This window comes from Centruroides sculpturatus, unplaced genomic scaffold (assembly GCF_000671375.1).
Source record: "Centruroides sculpturatus isolate CEXI.00-Female unplaced genomic scaffold, Cexi_2.0 scaffold305, whole genome shotgun sequence".
Classification (NCBI taxonomy): domain Eukaryota; kingdom Metazoa; phylum Arthropoda; class Arachnida; order Scorpiones; family Buthidae; genus Centruroides; species Centruroides sculpturatus.
This window is the reverse complement of record NW_019384644.1, coordinates 541201-561761: the sequence shown is the minus strand read 5'-3', so window position 1 is coordinate 561761 and position 20561 is coordinate 541201. Positions and strand designations below refer to the sequence as shown.

The 20561-nt window shown below is 29.3% G+C and overlaps 1 protein-coding gene across 3 annotated transcripts in view; it reads right to left on the bottom strand.

Moving 5' to 3' along the window:
* The window catches only part of LOC111626132 (diacylglycerol kinase theta-like), a 217095-nt gene that overhangs the window by 129663 nt on the left and 66871 nt on the right, over window positions 1-20561 (bottom strand). For all 3 annotated transcript variants that reach the window (XM_023369430.1, XM_023369429.1, XM_023369431.1), the window contains exon 3: window positions 10171-10273. In XM_023369430.1, coding sequence (XP_023225198.1) covers window positions 10171-10273 — 103 coding nt within the window. The remainder of the gene's footprint in view (window positions 1-10170; window positions 10274-20561) is intronic.

Genomic DNA, 20561 nt, shown 5'->3' with positions numbered 1-20561 from the left:
TGATTAATACCACTATTTACATTTGCTTTACTAACCAATCAGATGCTTCCTTGTTTTTAAAATTTTGTTTGATTTGTATGTTTGTTTTTAGAACAGTTGTAATCTGACAATGATTGCTAAAAGTGGTCAAAAACGTTAATTTCTCATTACATTTTATATTACTTTTGCTGGAAGTTTAGTTTTTTTTGTGTGTGTTATACTTTATGATTAGTATGTTTCATAATCTGAAATTTTTCTTAAATGCTACTATAGTAATGTTTATCTTGAAGCAAAATAAAGTATTATTATATATTTAAGCATTTAATAAACTTTTTCTATTAATGATGTTTCTATACTCTAGCTTCATTCTACAAAAAGAGATATAGAAAACATAATTTATAATTAACAATTTGTATTTTTGTAAAATTCATTTCAGGTCATTCAGTCTTCATTTGTACTAAAAATTTTTATTTCTTTATTAGAGTATAGCTTTTCAAATTATAAATTTAATATAATTTACACATTTTACTTTCCCAGCTGTTATGTTGCATAACAAAGGAAAGTATTGGAATTCTGTCAAATTTGACCCTCCAAACTTTTTGAAAATCTTCATGTTTTGAGACCTTAAGTCCAAAAAAAAAAAAAAAAAAAANAAAAAAAAAAAAAAAAAACAACACAACAAGAAAAACATTCCATGGATGTGTGTGTGTGTTGATATCTATTTCATTCAATATCTCAGGATGAGGTAAAGATTATAAAATAAAATTTGGCATAGCAGCTTGTGTGTAAGGGACAATCTTTAATCACCAAAATTTAATAAAATCAATGTCATGTGTGATATCTTGAGACAGGTTGAACTTAAATGATTTTACTCATTATTAGCATTTATAATTTTTTTTTATAAAACTCATCACTACCCTCAAAATAAAGTTTTTCACCATTTTATAATAATTAATAATATAAAAACATTTTTTATAACAAAATCTCATAACAGATGGCACTACACATAATTTTATTTATTATGATTAATAATATAAATATTATTCTTAAAATAAAATCTCATAACAGCTGGGAAAGTTATGTAACTGGTTACTAGGTTTCTTTTGTTAAAAATTAAATATGCAATTTAAATTAAACATTCAAAAAATTATATTTTCAGAATGAAATAAATATTCAAATGCATTATTTAAAAAAAAAAATAGTAAGTTTTGATCATTTAGTGAAATGTAATTTAAAATTTTCATGAGTTAAAAGGTTATCAAATATGAAAATATAATTAGAACTTAGTTAATTAAAAATATAAGAAAAGTATTCTAAGACAGAAATTTTTATTATTTAATTTCATGTCAGTAATTTAACACATTGACTGCCATGGTACATTTCAGGATTCTGGTGTAAAAAGCTAACTTCATTAAATTATATTATTAAAAACTCTAATTATAGTACATAGTAATAATCAAAAAGCATATAGAATGTGTTTTTTAAAAAAAAAAAAAAAAGATCTTATGAATTATCTCGTAGTTGGCTTATGTATCAGAAAGCTTTTTGCTAAAGCCAAACTATGAATTTATTCTTGTATAGACACAATTTGACCTGTTGCTTTGCTACAGCTCAGCGTCTAAATTCGTTAGTAATAAATCAGATATAGAGTCGAGTGCATCACATTTACATCTTTCTTGAGTGTGTTGGTTTATAATTATTTTTATAATCAAATTATAAATACCCCAATATGGATAAGAAAAGACCAATGACTGAAAAACAACTTGAGTACTACGGTAATCTAAGTGATTCAGAATCCGACTAACCGAATATAATTTGAGATTACAATCAAAGAATGTCTGGCATTGACCAATCAGATCAAATGCTATTGCACTACACAGCTCTAAGAAAAACTATTAGATGACCCAAAAAGATTGCATTACATATAGAGATATATATACACAATGCACACAAACTTTTTCAAAAAGCAACTTCTTTTAAAATAAAACTTATAAAGTTTAGAAAAGCATTCATCAACACGTTGATTGAAGAAGAGATTCAACCAGTTTCAAAAAAAATTGCAAGAGCTTCATTATTTACAGAGTATCCTATCTACTGAAAAAAAATTTTCCTCTTGTAACATGGTGTAATGCTCCTTTTTTGTCAATACTGTGATAATAGAATTTCTACAATTTTGACTTCATTAAAACTATTTTGTTACAACTTATTTCCATTTCTTTAGTATTGTCTTCCTACTGGTAAACAACTATACTCAAGAAGAGGAGCAAACTCAAAAGTTATTAATGAGCTGTAGATGCACTAATCTCAATAAGAGTTACATGTTGTTATAGACACAGGTGTAAAAATGATTGATTATGCATCTTAATTTTATTTACTTTATTCTTCACTTAAGGCATGAGGATAAAATGCACCAAGGAACATCCAGAGAGAAAAATGTTACTAAGCCATTCCTGGTCAGTCCTCTTTGATAAAGCAAAATATAGGAAGGATCTAATTTGGAGGTGTGAGTTAAATTAATGACTTCAGAACTAAACTATTTTATTTATATGAAATAAGAAAAAATAATATAAGCAACATACTGTAGTTACTCGCGTATAAGACAATCTCACAAGGTGTGACTTTAAAGATCAAAATAAAGAAAATTAGATTCATTAATACAATTCTAATTTTATTTTATTTAATAACAAATAAAATATAAAATGCATGTAAATGCACACATTGTCCTGCAAAAATTACTGGCATTTTAAACTTTAAGGTAAAATCCTGTAAAATCTAAAACATAATTTATTTGTTTAAAGCTGGACAATATTGGAAACCTTTCTTGCCAATTCTTAACAGTTGAATCCACTCTCTGTCGATTACACTTATGAATTTCTCCAAATTCTGGTTTCTAAATAATCATCTGTTTTCTTGTGGGAATGGATTAAAACTTAAATTGAGCTAACGCATGATTTTGAAATTCAATTCAAATGCTTTGCTTTTCCTATTGCTATTCAACTTTACTGCTGATAATACACAAGAATGATTGAAATGACCCAGATAAAATACTTTTGTTTTTAAACACCAAAAGATGAGAATCTGGTAAAAAATGCAAATACACAGTTTACAAAAATTATTGAAAAAATGAAAAGAATCCTTCGCTTGTACTATACGTACAAGCGAAGGATTCTTTTATAGGATGACCTAGGTTTTGAAGCAGTGAAAAATGAATAAAACCTCGTTTTATATGCAAGTAAATACAGTATGTATATTTTCATTACAACAAATTTTCAGTTTAACAAACATTTTTGAAGGTCTCCTTAAATTCATTTTAACAAAATTCTCCTATAGATAGAGAAATATTTTAAAGAAATGTTTTTAAACAAAAACTTTTTAAAAGTGAAATTGAAAATTAGTTTTAAAATAAATGCTTACTGCTAGATCCCTGATCCATTTGAGGAGTACAGTTAAGTAAAAAGACTAACTACTGTTCATACCATGCTATTGCTGTCTCTAAAGCAGCAAATGCCTCAGTTTGCATCAGAATCAGTTTGCTTTGTTCTAGCTTGTCATCTTCTTTGCCTATTCCATTTTTAACATGTTCATTAATTTCACTCATACATGCACAATCTCATCAATGGTTAAGACTTGAAGCTGTTATTAATATCTGCATCAATTACTAATCATTCATAGATATCTTCATCACAATCTTCAAATTCAGGGATTTATTAAAACAAGTTTGTATTAATAAATTCATGGATTTCTTCATTCTGAACAGTTTCATTTGAGTCTTTTAGATCTGAACAGAGCTTATTCCATTCACTTTCCAGATTGTCAGTACTCTTAAGTTTCAGCTAACATGTAGCAACAGTCCTTCAGATTAAGCTTTCTAGAAAAAGCAACATTTCCTTGTCATTTTTTTGCCAAGAATAAACATTGTAGAATTTGTTTTCTGTACATTCTCTTCAATTTCTCAATGATGCCTTGATCTACTGGTTAAACTAACTGTTGTGACACTTGATAGAAGATATATCATCTCAAAGTTGTTGTCAATTGCATTTAGCACATCAGCTGATGTGCTAAATGCTCAATGACATGATGTGTTATTGAGCAACAACACTTTGCCTTGTTTTCCTTCACATTCACAATGCTTTTTAATGTTTGGTATAAAGTCTTTAACATACCATTCACCAAAAATAAAAAAAATAAAAAAAAATCAAAGTTTAGTCACATATGTTTTTGTGCCTTGTAAATTATAGATATAGGCATCATTTTTGAAATAATAAGGATTTTTAGACTTTCCAATCACTGACAATGATAATGACAAACCAATGTAATGATTTGTTTTTTGCTAACTTTAAAGCAGAAGCTGGTGGATTCCCATTTGAGTTAAAAACAGTAAAAAACAGCAGAGCATTCCAGTTTATCTCAATTTCATCTGCATTCTATACATCATCATTGAAATATCTGTTGCTTTCTGAGAATTTTATGAATCCTTCCTTGACTTCATTCCCTGTTTTGTTGTTACAAGATGACAACTTTCCTTTAATGTGAAATCCTCTTATGCCATATCATGACTTGAAGTTTATGAGCCAACCATTAATACCTTTGAAATCAAGGGACTTTCATGTTCATGTGTAACATTTTTCCATTTAACAAAAAGTTTGATATTAGCTCTCCATTCCTCCTATAAAGAAACGGATGCATAATCAAATGTTGTGTCATTTGCATTTTTCATTGTTTTTCTTTTCTTAGATCCATCATTGTCAGAGTCAAGTCTGAGAGCAAATTATAAGATGGCGTATTGATCAACATTTATATCTGATATCATCATCTTTCCTAGGTTATAGCTTCTAGCTAAAGAAATCATTTTCTCCTTATCTAAACATTTGTTGGTCTCTAGTTTAGATTTAATTCTCAATGAAAGTATCATAAAAACCAGAGGAAATGATGCTCATAAATAAAAATTCGCATCTTATAACTCAACTAACAAGTTTAATAATTTATTAATTTGGTCAAAAATATTTTTACTTTATTAAACTTGTTATTGGAGTTATAAGGTATGAACTTTTATCTATTGTCAGTACATTATTTCCTTTTAGTTGATGATGCCATGTATGCACCTGCAAAAAATGAATGCCACAATTTCACAAGCTGTGTGCAAATCCAGTTCACAACACCTCACTAAAGAGTATGCTTCTTTTTTTCTATAACTTCCAAGTATCTCTCCTCTGTCATCACAGTCTTCTTGTCATCTTTCTGCAACAGATCTTCTGCCAAAAGTCTCTCTAGCTAGCATGATCTGATTTCTTCTAAAAATTCTAAGAGTGAGACTTCTTTGTTTAGTTAACCTTTGTTTGCAAGTGAGTGAGCTTCTTGTTTGACATCCTTCATTTACAAGTATAGTAACATAATAGTGTTATGTATCACGTATCATTCCCATGGCCTTGGAACACCTGTCAAAAATTTTCTGTGCATGGAAAAAAGCACGGTTCAGATAACTGGAAGTCAGATAATTGGAGTTCTACATATTAACAAATCTTAGAAGTCAAGACATTAAATTATAAATAAAATATTTAACAAAACATGACTAAATGGAATATATATAGACTAAAATTAAATATACAGGGTGTTGATGTCATACATACTATAAATTTAAGGGATAATAGATATCAATGAGATGATCATTTTTTATGAAGCAATCTAGTGTCAAAAATAAAAATTGGCAGAGCTAAGCAGTGGTGATATTCGAAATATTTAACAAAGAGTTCGCTAACAGAAAATTTTTCCTTAGCAATTTTTTTCGCTCAAATGGTGCATTAGCAACATTAGCGCAAAAACTGACCTTAAGATATCCATATAAATAAAACAGATGCGTTCGCAAAATTAAGTCAGTTAAAATTTAACATTGTTTATGCCAGAAATATATATTTTTTTTATAAATAATAAAAAAGAGTGTTCAAAATTGTTTATTTTGTACATATTTTTATATTTTTCATTCAAAATATTTTATAAACATAAAAATTGGCTTTTTTTTAATCAGAAAAAGTCATAGGGAAAGCAGTTAAACAAGAAAAACTTTTCTAAATCATTTATTTTATCGTTAGGTATTATTATAATAATAGACAGATGTCATCGTCTCTCGAAATACAATATCTTTCTTATTTCGCTGTTGATAGCCCGACACGTGCTCCGCAGCCATCTTGTATTTTCTCGCGCGCGTGGGATTGTGGGATCTCTCTTATGACTGGATCTAGTTTCGAGAACTCTCTCGAGTCGATCGCGATTGAACCTCGTTTTAGTCGAGATTGAAACGGTCGATGGAGGTTGCACTAGGCGAACAGGGTATAAGGCTCTAGTTTAGTAGTGTTACAGAGTATAATACGTATATTTTAATATATTTTTTAAAAGAAACAAAATCACTGAGAAATGTTACGTGTGTTTAACAACGGGTTCGGAAAACTTTGAAAATGTTAACAACGGGTTCGGCCGAACCTGTGCGAACCCGCTGAATATCACCACTGGAGCTAAGGCCTGCAGAACTTTTAGATGTGCTTGTGTAGTTCAACCCGCACTTCATATTTTTCATTTTAGGAAATTATCAATAATCTGCTAGGAGTAAGACCAGAGATTAAGGAAACTGAGAAAGTGCTGTTATGCTCTTCTTAGTTAGATATTAATTCACCATGATAACACTCCTGTGCATTGGTCATTTCTTATAAATGAATATCTGAATAAGAGCATAAGCTGCAGGAGGAGCTTACGTTGAAGGTAGTTAGTTTAAAAGTTTCTGTACATTGAGTAATAAAATTTGTGTCAAAAGTTCAATTCATTTTTTACTCTATCTTGTATAAAATAGATCAGAAAAAGAAAGTGTGAAAAATAAATAGACCAATGAAGAAAATATATTGAAAAAGTACTGTAGTTAAAAAAAACAATGGTAATAAAAAGTTTATAGCCTATTATTGTTAGTATTGTGCAATCTTAGAAAGAATCGTTGGTTTTATTTCAATTAAACACTTCTTTATATTTTTTAGAATGTTATTTTATTCCAAGTATAGTATATTTTGCTGCAAATTCTTTTTCTTAAAAATAATACCAAAATTATATATTACTTTTTCATCAAAAAACATATGTCATTAACTGTAGTTGTAATGTGTTTAAAATGCATTTTTCTGTTTACAGTTATCTTTGACATTAATATATTTTCCATTTTCATATCTTATATTATACTTTATTCAGCAGCATGCAGTGACAATTTTCAAAAAGGACCAGATGCAAGAAAACCCATTTTTCATACATTGTAACAATTATTATTTAAACACCTGGAAAAAACTCATTTTATTTGCAAATTAATTTTACTTTCCTGGCTCTGTTATATATAATAAAGGAAAAGTATTGCAATCAGACAAAAAATGGCCCCCCTTCCTCAAGATTTTTACATTTTTGAATTCAGGAGACCTTGAAACATTAAGAAATACAAAAAGAAATTTGGGATTTTTTATGTATGTATGAATGAATGTTAAGGTATGTGTGTGAGCAAGATTTTGTTCACCCTCTTTGAAGCTTAATTATATGGTTGTGGCTGAAGAGGGTCTATTGAGGACTGAAATGCATTCCACTAATAAAAATCTTAATTTCTCAATGTGATCTTGATTACTTGGCTTCATTGCAGTTTAATAAGCCTCACATCTCTATGAACTGTTTAATTGAGATAATTATTAAATTAATAAATCCTGTGTCTTTGGTCAAAAATCTCTGAAATTTTGAAGGGAGGTTCATGTATTAGGAAGATTGATGATATTAAATTTTGGTGGTTAAAGGTAGAGGGGATGGGGAGATAATGGGATCATATGTCTTATCTTGAGTAGGGTTAGACTTAATGACGATTTTAATTGTTATTAGCATTTACAATTATTTTTNATATTCAAATGCATTATTTAAAAAAAAAAATAGTAAGTTTTGATCATTTAGTGAAATGTAATTTAAAATTTTCATGAGTTAAAAGGTTATCAAATATGAAAATATAATTAGAACTTAGTTAATTAAAAATATAAAAACTTTTTAATAATAAAATATAACAGATCCCCACACACAGTTTTAAATGTTGCCAGGAAAGTTAAGCAACTTGTTGATGGATTGTTTTTTCTTGGAAAACTTAAGGCTCTCCAAACATTTTAAGCAGATGATCCAAAATACAGCATGGAAATTGTTGATTGTCTTAACTCTGTTGTTACAATTCACCTGTATCAGCTGCATCATTCACAGATTCAAACTGCATTATGTTTTGCTGCAAGGGACTTGCTTCTCCTAATGAGTCTCTTTCCGTGTTTAATTCAAAGCTTTCTAATTACATATACAGTCTTTTAAGTAGATTCACACTTTAGATGAAAACTTTTAACTGTTTTATGGTTACAGAAACACAAAAACCATTCGTGCAATGCAGAGCCGGCCCTACCATAGGGCGAACAGAGCAGCCGCTCCAGACACTAAGTCTAGGGGGGGCGCCTCAATGGTAAAGAAAATTAAAGGAAAAAATATTTTTTTCACTTTTCGATATTTTAATTGCAAGCTTGTGGCCAGTATGTGAATGGCCTTATCTGTTGAGACATGCATGGATGGGGTTCCACCCCCGGGCACCATAATAGGATCTCGCTACATCCTAAAACTTGCCTCAGGCTGGCACTGATGCAATGTTGTTTTCAATAAGCAAAGGAAACAAAATTTCTTATTACAGAACCACCAAGACATCCAAAAAACACAACAGTATAACATGAACACATGTCTGCAACCTAGTCCTGTCAACAAGTCAACTAAAGAAGCCCTGAGGAGTGTTCAGATTGATTTGTGGCCGGATGGGAAAAATACACAAAAGAAGACATATTTTTCAAATGAAAGTTTCAAATATATATACATTGAAAATAATATTCAGACAGCATTTCAAAGAATTTAGGGGACTAGCTTAGTCCCCCTAGTCCATTCTTGACATGCTACTGCTGATATTGTACTTATAACTAACTCTTGCTAATTTAGTTTCTATTCAATTTCTGAAAAAATGGCTCCTATTCTCACAAAAGGTTATTCCAAGTTAATGATATGTTATTAGTTTAAATAAAACTTGTTTGCTATTGTAAGCAATATCATTCTAATTAAATTAATGTCAGTCATTTATGTAAAACATTATATAGATTTACTCTGGCATTGATTTTATCTATATTTTATTATAATAATATTATAAGTAAAAATGTGCTACCCAAAAGCAAAAAGCTTTCCATAAAAACTGAAAATCTATCTTTTTGTACTATAACTCAAACATAACTTATTTCTTCTAGTAGGAATTGCATAAAGTGTCTTATTTTGCAAAGAATTTTTTTCTCAACTGGATTGCAGTTTTCGCAGTTGAAAGTATTTTAAGTGAGTAAAATTGAGCATGCAGCTATGACTTTACCATTAAATTGTTGTGCATTATGCTTAATTAATATCCTTTATTGATACTGTTCAATATTCTGCATGAAAAATGTTCTGTAATAATAATAGAATGCTTTTCATGCTAGATATTGGACTGTATTGATAAAAGATACTAATTAGATATGATGAAAAGCAAACAACTGGATTTTCAATTTTTATAGAGATAGAGCTTTTTGCCTTTAAGTGATACAAATTAGATTTACATCAAAAGATTTATCTATCTTAAATAATACTAGCAAGTTTTGCTTAATTTTTGTTACAGATATTAGAATTTTTGTAAAAAGTGCATAGAATAAATTCAGAATACCTGTAAGAATAGAAATACCATTTGCACTTGGCACCATGTTCAACATGATGAGAAAAAATGCTAAATTTAGAAACAAAACAAATTTTTTATTCAGAAAAAGAATGAAAATATTTCTGAATAAAAAATTTATTTTGGTTCTTGAATTTATCATTTTTTATCATCATACCTGTAAGAAATGTACATTTATAATATATAAGATATATCAAATAGCAAAACATGATAACTTAAAAAGATTTTTAAAAGAAATCTCAATATAAATTTTTTATTAAAAACCCTTTTTAAATTGCAAAGAAAAGAATTACAAATTTTAAGAAAAATTATATTACATATATAAAAGTTTTATTAGTTTGTTTATATTAAAATCTAAAATATATTAATTTAAATATTCAGTAATTAAGATATTAAATTTGCATTAAAATACAAGATTAAAAATTTACCTTCACATCTCACTGCACAACTATCTTCAATTCTTTTTCTGCATACATTGCAAAATTTTCGTTTAAGATGCCCAAGTTCACTCCAGCAATGTGGAACTGGATTCTTGTATAGAGAATTTTACATATTATTAATATACTAACATTTAGAAGAAAAATTTAATAATCTATCAAAATCAATTAATTGGTCTACATGATTTATATGAATAAAAGTAAAAATTATCTCAGAATGGAATACAGAATTCAATAGAAAACTGAATAAATAAGAACACAATTAGTAAAACATATGTATACTTTATACAGTGACTATAAGTCTTTTATTTGAGTCTGTTAGATTTATTTCTTTTTCTAAAATGACCATTTTGTTCTTTATTTTGTGAATTAAAATTTGAATTTTTGTGTATTAAAAGTTATGTCACTAGTGAAAAGATCTAAGAATGTCAACAAAACAACAAGTCCTGTCAACATAAATAGGTTGAAATTTTTTAATATTTCAAAGATAAACACATATCTTTTAAAACCATTTTAAAAATTGTTGAATTTTGCTCCTTGAATCCTGGATCTAATGGCCCTATAGAATGAGTATTTTCATTAGTGAACAATATGTGGACCAGTGAAAAAATCTAGCTATGAGAGTTGTGTAACTTTTCTGGCTGTTATAAATTTTTTTATAAAAAAAATCTTTTATGTTATTAAGCAAAAAATAAAATTGTGTATGGTGCCACCTGTTATCAAATTTTATTTAAAAATTTTATATGTTTAATTACTATAAAATGGCAAAAAGCTTTTATTTTGAAAGTAGAGATCGATTTTATTAAAAAAAAAGTGTAAATATTAATAATGATTAAAATCTTCATGAAGTCCTGCCCCTCTCAAGATACATGACCCCTCTATCTCCCCCTCGTGCCCTTTCATCACCAAAATTTAATAGCATCAACACCCCTAATATACAAGCCACAATGCCAAATTTTGTTTAACCTTTACCTCATCCTGAGATATTAAGTGAAATAAACCCAATACACACACACATACACACCCATGTAATTTTTTTCCTGTTTTTTTTTTTTTTTTACTTTTTTGAATTCAGAAGCTCTGAAAACATGGAGATTTGGAAAACTCAAAGGTTCAAATTTGGCACTACTCCAATCAGGGCTGCAGAGTTGGTAAAAAAAAACATTCAACTCTGACTTCTGATAATTTTAGTAGGCTGTCTCCGACTCTGGAAAAATTAAATACTAAGTCATTTTATGGGGAGAAGAGGTGCTCATAGAGGTACCCTACTCTGAATAGGGATTGCAATTGCTAGATCCCTCATCCAGCAATACAGCTGGATCCAGCGCATTCTTCAGCCTATTAGATCCAGCACCTTGTGCTGGATCCAGCGCTGTGGATCCACAAATACTCAATTAAGGAATGGGAAGCCCATCAAAATATAAACACTATTGTTTCCAATGATGGATCGTAAACCACCAACACCGTGACTGCAGCTTTCGTTGACTCAAAAAACAACATCAAGGCCAACTTCTCTCTCCACCCTGAGGTCTACACTTGACAACAGAATATGACTCTTAAAAAGCCACCAACCAAAGATATGTTTTTCCAAAAATATGTAAAAGAAGTGAAGGACAAAGAATTGAGTTTGATTCTTGACTGCTGTACTAGGTGGAACAGTCTCCTCAGCATGCTGGAACATTTCTACAGTGTAAAAGTTTGCATCGATAAAGCTTTACTAGACACTGGCTCAGACACTAAATTATCTGCTGACGAGTGATCACTAATCAATGAGTTGATCACCAGTCTTCAACCAGTTAAACTGGCTGTAGAAGCTCTCTGCAGAAGAGATTCAAGTTTGATAACTGCTGACACAATCCTGAAATTTGTCCTAGACAAACTAAAAAGCCTGGACACAATCTTGAATGCCAACCTTTCCTTGGCACTCCACAAAAGAATCAGAGAATGGCGTCTTACCAAGGTCACAGGGATGCTGATTTACATACAGAACCTGAAGAACTATGACCGAAAAGTTAGAAAGCTGAAAAGACCGAAAGTTAGTAATTATATATGCGATAAAGGAAATTTAAATCAATGGAAATTATTCTTTCACAATGCCGAAAAAAATGTAATGAGCCAGAAGATGAAAAATATGCTGAATCGTGTAAATACATATGTAGTGGAACCAGCAGTAATGGCAGAGGATATTACAGAGGTGGAAAACAATGATCCAGATAACCTGAATTCCCTGAATTTCACATTGGAACAAGAATTGGAGATCCAACTAAAGCGTGAAAAAGAAAACTTCATGAAATGGAAAGAAACTAGTACTGAAAAGGATTGTGATAAGTTATTAAAAAAGGAAATGGCTGTTTATGAAAGTGAGGGAGTCAGAGGTGAAAACTTATCTTTGATTTATGATTATTTGATGACCCTGAAACCAACTAGAGTAGAGGCAGAAAAGGCTTTCTCTGCAGCGAGATATATATGCAGTTCATTAAGAAGTAGGTTAAAAGACATCACCATCAATACCATTTGTTTTACTTCCAGAAAAGTCAAAAAAAATAACAGAAGTGATTGATTTAATTTTATTTATTTCTTCAAAATACTTTAATCAAGACAAAGACAAATATTTTATAACTTCTACTCTAATTCTATTAAGTAAGAGTTTTTAACTTTTATTCTATAAGTGGTTAGTGGTCTAGGCTAGGCAATTTTATTGTGAAAATTAGTGAGAAACTGAGACTACCTAGTTAGTTAAATAGTTAATTAAATTAATGAGTATCAGTATCTTAGATATATGATGACACGAATGTATGTGATTCATGATTGTGATAATAATAACTAACTATTAGATTACTACTAATTACTTTCTCACTACTTTACTAACACTAATAATTAAATTACTTATAAATAACTACAGACTGATATGTAAAACCTATATAAGAAAACTGGTAAGAATGATAGCCACTCAGCCACTAAATATCCATCCTTACATTATTATAATATAATATATTAATATAAATTAATTAGTAGAATTACCTTGAATTACCTTTGCTATTATTTAACTTAAAGATTACATTATAATTATAATCTAACTAAACATTTAAAGTTAATTATCTCTATCTCAAGTGTTAAATCGAACCAAAGTTAAGTTTACTACCTAAATGTGTAGTGTAAGAAGCTTTACTGATTTATAGTGACCAGTCTAAATAATAAAAGTTTCTTAAATATTTAAAAAAGGATGTTTTATTTCTTTAAAAAAAAGCCCATAAATTTCTGGATAGATAAATAGTTAGATAACACTTTATTGCACCAAAAATACATCTGCACTGGATCCAGCTGGAATGCTGTTGGTCCAGCAAAAATCCAGCTGGATTAAAAACACTGCTGGATTGCAATCCCTAACTCTGAACTCTGAAAGGGGCCCTGGGCATCTACCCAAATACTTTTTAGTTAGTATTTTTAATATTTAACTTACGTTAATATTTATTTGTATAAAAAAATTAATTTTTAACAAATATTTAATAAGAGGAGAAAGGGGGAACGATAAAATTCTACATCTACATATCTTTATCTTTATTCTACAGCTTTTGCACTTCAATTTCACCTTTCCAGAAAAGTTAATCCAACTAAAAAGTGTGCAATCTAGCTACTTCAGCCCCTGTTCAGAAAAGAGAAATATATACTATGATCAATTAGTCTCGCTCATTCAGAAAAATAACTCATTTAGAGCAGGGATAATAAAGGAATGATTCAAAAATATTCAAATTTAATTGGGTCAAAATAATTTAACTACTAAACACAAATACTACAAAGAAAACTATTGACACATATTTAATAAATTAAATTGTAGCATTTTGTATTTAAAATANAAATGAATTTTTAATCTCTCATTATTTTAAAAATATAATTAAAATTTTGAGATAAAAATCTTACAGTCTATGTAATTAGAAAAGCAATTGTTAAACTTATCAGAAATGTAAAAAAAAATAAGTATTTTAAAAGTACTTAATTGATAATACATGTAGAGCAACATAACATAATCAAGCATACTTCTTTTTGATTTAGGAATATTTCACAACCCACCAATTTCTAAGCCAATAAGCCAATTTATTCGAAAACCTCATGCGAATAAGAACTGTCAAAGCCAATTTTTAAAGGTCCAATAACTAATGGTAACAAGTCAGCCATAAGCTAAGAAAAAAAAAAAAAAAGAAAAAGTAAGGAAGATCTTTACGTTAAAGGATAGGTTAAATGTTGTTTACGTTAACTGATATTTATTCTTTTGACTTTATATACAAAGTTACATTTTAACAAATTTTATTTTACTGATTAAAAATTTTTATTTCTGATATGTTTTTAATAAATAATATAAAGCTTTCTAGTTTTAGTGAAACAAATAAACACAACCTGCTTTTTTCATTATGAATTAATTTCTGATTTGTCCTTTATTTTCTCCAAAATATATGGTGTTGCAGAATGCCATATTCAATGTATAGTTTTATTTTATTTTTTTTGTATCATTATATTTTCCTCTCAATTCTATCTATTCCCATTTGTTCTTCATTTCTTTTGTTTCCCTGCTTCTAGAACATTCTGACCCAACCCTACTTCTGAGGATGTGGGCAATGAACAATAGGGAAAAGAGAGCCCTGAGGGCAAAATCCTAGTGGTTAGGACACTTTTTTGGCGAGGCACCAAAGAAGTAAGATGTGTTCAAGATGAGCTACAAGCCACGCATGCTCAAGCATTTATGTTTCCTGGAAAAAAAGACAAATTGCGCCCCTTAAATTTATTTAGAAAGAAACATGTAATATAAAATTAACAATCAAGTAGTACAAAACAGTAAAAATTAAAATATACTTCTACCTAGTTACAAATTGTTAACTAGATGCATTTTTAATAATATTACAAAAATGTATTATTATAGACTAGTATGTTATTCACGCCAAGTAATATTAATAAATATTCGCCTGAAGACAGAAATACATTTGTCGAAAGCGCTCAAATGAAAAACGCTTAATAACACTGCACACAGTGAGTTTTACTGCTTATTAAATGTATTATTGTACAATCAAACAAAAAATTTATATCCTATAAAAACTGAACAAAAGTACATCAACTATACTAAAATCAAAAGAAACTTTTTTCTTACTTTTAGTTCTGCAAACTTTCTTATTAACAATAATTCACTACCCATCACATCGGATATACTAAAAAATTTACATACCAGAACCATTTAAGGTGTGATCACATAAACAGATTGATAAACAAACGTTTTTGAACCCCATCTGGGCTCTGCTTCAGGTTCCAAACATCTATCTAGAAACTGTTTGAAACCTGAAGCAGAGCACAGATGGGGTTTGAAAACGTTTGTTTATCAATCTGTTTATGTAATCACACTGTAAATGGTTCTGGTACATAAATTTTTTATTAACTCTTTTAAGTTTACATGATCGGCAGTTTCATGCACAATCACTAAAATGGCCAAACTATTAAGATGATTTTGCATGGTAGTGAAACGTAAAAAGTTTTTAATTAATTTTTATTTAGAGGAACTCCTTTCCCCCATTAGCTACAGTTATTGGTATGATCAGCAGTATTCTTAAGGTGACACTAAGGTTTGGGACAAAATTTAACATTGTTGCTTATGCTTTCCTTTTTGTCCAAAAGCCCTCTTTTATGATTGTTTTCTTCAGAATTAAGGAATGCAAATATTTTCTTAGCTTTTAGGTAAAAATAATAAATATGAAATGTAAATTGCATGGTAATTTTAGCCACAAAAAAAAATCAATAAATATAAATTTTGATTAATTATTTAACTTATAAATATTTTGTCACATTCACAACCAAAATGCTGCCCTTTAGATTTGTCGACCGGACAAATGTCCAAGTTCAGGTTGTCCGCCCCTACAGCGGGCCCTGCTCCAAGTTGTTAGGGCAGTGTCAGGAGCAGTAGAGTGCAACCTTAGATACAGGAGGTCAACACGCAGAAAATAAGATCAAGATTGGAATTGGAGTGTGGAGAAACTCTTCAGAAGCAACCCTAAAGTTATTTGTAAAAATGAGAGAACCAGAAAAATATTTTGGAAGGACATTGTGATTGGATTCAAGTTGCCTCATCGAAAGACATGTGGAACTCCAGGTACTCTCTTTCCTAAAAATTCTTCTTTCCCTCCTTAATCTTGCTCTATTTACCTGTTTTCTCTGTTTAGCATTAATTAGGTTAAGGATTTAGATTTAAGGTAATTATATATGCGATAAAGGTCCCTGTTCTTTTGTATGTGCCGCAAATGTAATACATGTAATCCCTGTGTAGTGGTTATATAATTTTGTAACATAAGACACAATCACATAAAGGAAAACAACATTTGGGAGCTTTACCAGAGTTGGGACCTGGATTTTTTTCTGTTAGACTTGGAATAAAGTTTTGTTCTTTTGTACTATACCTTTGTTGTTATTCCAGTCGTGCTGAACACCACAATGGTCATCATAACCATACATACTCTTATATAAATCAATGAAAATTTAAAAAATCTCTTATCTGTATCTTCTTAGAATGCACAAAAATCTGCAGAATGTAATTTATAATAAAGTAAGATAATAGCATTTTTATATAAAACAAATAAATGAAATCCAAATAAGAAAAACAGTTGCAAAATTAAGACTTTTTAAGTTCAACTGTATTTCATACTGCATAAGACAAAAAGTTTATCATTCACACCTCAGATAATGATACAAAAAATATTTTTTAAAGCTAAAATACACAATTATTTAAGGACATTGATAAATTAATATTCTCATCCTTATCCTTTTAGTTTGGAGAACATGCAGAGACTTGTTTGGTTTTATCAAAGAAAGTGATTTACTTACAAAATATTCTTTAAATGTTAAACAAAGATTAGATACATACAAAAGCATTTTAAAGTTAGACATGATAAGTACATATTGTGAAGTTTGCCGATTGGGGAGAAAGTGTCGTGACAATCGAGCGGTCAGCACTCTCATGTGGGAGTGGAAAAACTCACTGAGACAGGTTCTCCATCGTAAACCGTTTAATAAATATAAAAATTTCACTTACAACAAATCCTTAAAAAGGCGTAACACCTATCCAAAGTCAAGAAGCAAGTCCGTAACACAAAAAGTTCAACTGTTCTGACGGTAGATTATCTTCCAGCGATGGTGGCGCAAAGACATCAACTCCAGGGTGCACAACACTACTTGGACTGAGGTCTTCTAGCTACAAGGTGGACTTTAGCGATCTTGACGGCACGGGAGGGTGAAGACAAGTCTCCCAAATATCTAACAAGCTCTCATGGGAGAATATCCGAATGACAAGAATCTTGGAGAGGAGCACTGCGAACCAAGGACCAATGAACGTCACATCCTTTTTTCACGCAGTTTTTATAAGTTTCGTTTGGGTCCCAGACCGAACATTCCAATAGGTCAATGCCGACTTGCCCCCGCTCTCCAATTGGTCCCCCTCCTTGTTATGAATTGTAACGAGATCAGAACCCAGATCATGGGATGAGTCAACACTGACTGACAATTCAGTCAGTCAGTGTTGACAAAGATGTTCAATCTAAGCACTCAAATTCATCTATTGTTTTAATCTGAGTAGTTCGATTTTCTTAGAAATTTCTACAGACATGTCCTTATATGGACATAAAATATTCATTTTTTGTTTGATGGTTTCTTTTTATAACATAATAATAATAATTATTTTCTTCTATACAAAAATTAGAAAAAATTTTCTTTTTTTGCACAAATTCTAGGCCCACTTCCGAAGCTTCACAATATTAACCAATAATTTCCTCAGTGTAATTAATATGTTAGATCCTTTCTTTTATAGAAACTATCTGGAATGGATTAAGTGTTTTAACACTAGACACAATGAATTTAATCTTTGAATTTAATTATTTTCAATTCAACAACAAAAGTTATTTTTATTAAAAAGGATATCTAATTTTTTCACAGTCAATTTTTCAGCACAACTGTTAATCAAAACGTTAATAAAGATAAGAATGATTATGATACCGTTTATCATGATTTTATATTATAGTATGTTAACAATCAGAAGTAAATACCCCAATAAGAATTACGGAAGAGCTAAGAATATAAGACAAAATCAAGGAAAAGTTTATTTAACATTAAGCAGAAAAGTAATGATTTGACTCTATGGATATGAGTTATTAATAAATTAAAAGCATAAAAAGACTGATTAGTCAGAATAGCATTTGTACATTTGTACTGTACATCTACAAACATTTGTACTGTACATCTACAAACATTTAAAAAATGAATAACTTAAGAAAAATGACAAAACATAATTTTAAAAAATCAATCTTTCTTTAAAAATTATATTTTGTCATTAAAAAGTTTAGCTATTTTTGAATATTTATTTATTATAAATAATTGTAATTCTGAACATTCTGATGATGAAAGAAAAAAAAGACAAACACTATAAATTTTAGAAGTCAGCACCACTATATCTCATCTTCAGTCCCAAAAATTAAAAAAAAAAACAAAAGAAAGAAAAATTGAAATAAGAACATATATTCAAAAAATGGGAATTCAAATGAAAATATTTGATATTTTCCATTGTGTCCAGGAAGTTCAAATGCATGGATGCTTTAAATTTGATTTAAACTGAAACATGTAAATATAATAGTTTTTAACATGCAATCAAAAAAGTTCAGTTCTATTTTTCATTTGAAAGAACCATCCATAAATTTGAACTTCCTAGAATTCAATTAAAAATACAAGATGTTTTCATTCAAATTCCATTTTATAAATATATGCTCTCATTTCAATTTTCTTTTTTGAATATTTGGGACTGAAGATGAGACAAAGTAGTTCCAAGAAATGTTTTTCCCAATTTTGCATTGACTCCTAAAATTTGTAGTGCTTATCTTTTTTCTTCTGAAGTCACAAGGAGTCAGAATACTTTGAAATTAGTCTAATGATGAAAGATTAATCTTTCAAAAATGTTCAATATTAAAATAATCAATTTCTTATTTAGAAGCCTGAAGTATTTTATCTTATATCTTAATAAATTGAATGGGAATACTGTATAAAAATTTTATTATGTTTTATCATTATATCAATAGCATTCTTCTACTCAATAAATTTTTCTTAAAACAGAATGGCCACTACTGGGAAATTCCTTTTCCAAACATTTTAAAAAATGAGTCTAAGTTAGTCTAAGGAATTTTACTTTTATAAACTGATGTTCAAAATATAAAATGTAATACTGGTCATGATTAGTGATTAGGCTAAATTTAACCCATCTGCCATTTGTAGGCACAGGCTAGCATGTGTCTTTTCTCATGTGAACAAGATGACAAGAATTTGGTCTTTAATTACAGAATATTATATGAAAATGTACTAAATTTATTATACTTTTTTTAAATATGAAAATGAAGCATTTTATTAAATAGTACAATTAATGTGCCTAGTAATTTTATTTTAATTAAAAATTACATCATTCATATTGGCATATGTTTAAATTACACATGGTCAAAGCTATCTAACTGATGTAATTAGATCAGGGGTCGCCAAACTTTTTTAACTGTCGACCCCCAACCACTTTCCAAAGCCTCACATTGACCCCCACCATAAAGTTTTATTACAAGTGTATGTTTATGAGCAAAAAAAAAAAAACTGTGACCCCTTAGCCGCATCGACCCCCCCTAATCGACCCCCTAGCCGCATCGATCCCCAATGATATTGCATCGACCCCTTTGGTGATCCCTGAATTAGATTATTTAAATTATTATCTTTATTTATTATGTAGATGACTTAATAATTACTTATAAATATATGACATTAAAATTATAAATATTTGGAATTATTTACTTTTATGTGAAATTCTTGCCTGCCAATTTTGCCAAACTCAAAATCTGCCACTCTAGACCCAGACCTATTGTGCCTATTTAAAAATCTGGCCCCACACATGATCTACAGATGACTACTTTTATTTTCACATGATTATCCACTTGTAATGATTATTGATCACTTTCTAGTAAACAGAAAAGCAAATTTTTCTCAGCAACTTTACACTAGTGGATCTTGCTAATTTATCTCATAAATTTTTTTTATATACTGTATACAAATGTATATACAGTATATATACACTCAAAGCTTATATGCATTCACTGTCTGAAAATGATGATGTGTATGAATTAGATCAAGAAAAAGCATAGTTATACAGAATAATTAAGTACTAATAATAAAACACACCTTTAATAATCCAGCTAATAAAAATTAATAAAATAATAACGTTTTCGACCGTTTCTTAACGATCTTCTTCAGTTACCATAACATAGAATAAAATCGAACACAAAAAGAACGTAAATATGAAATTAAAATATAAATAACAGAAAAGTAGATAAAATAAA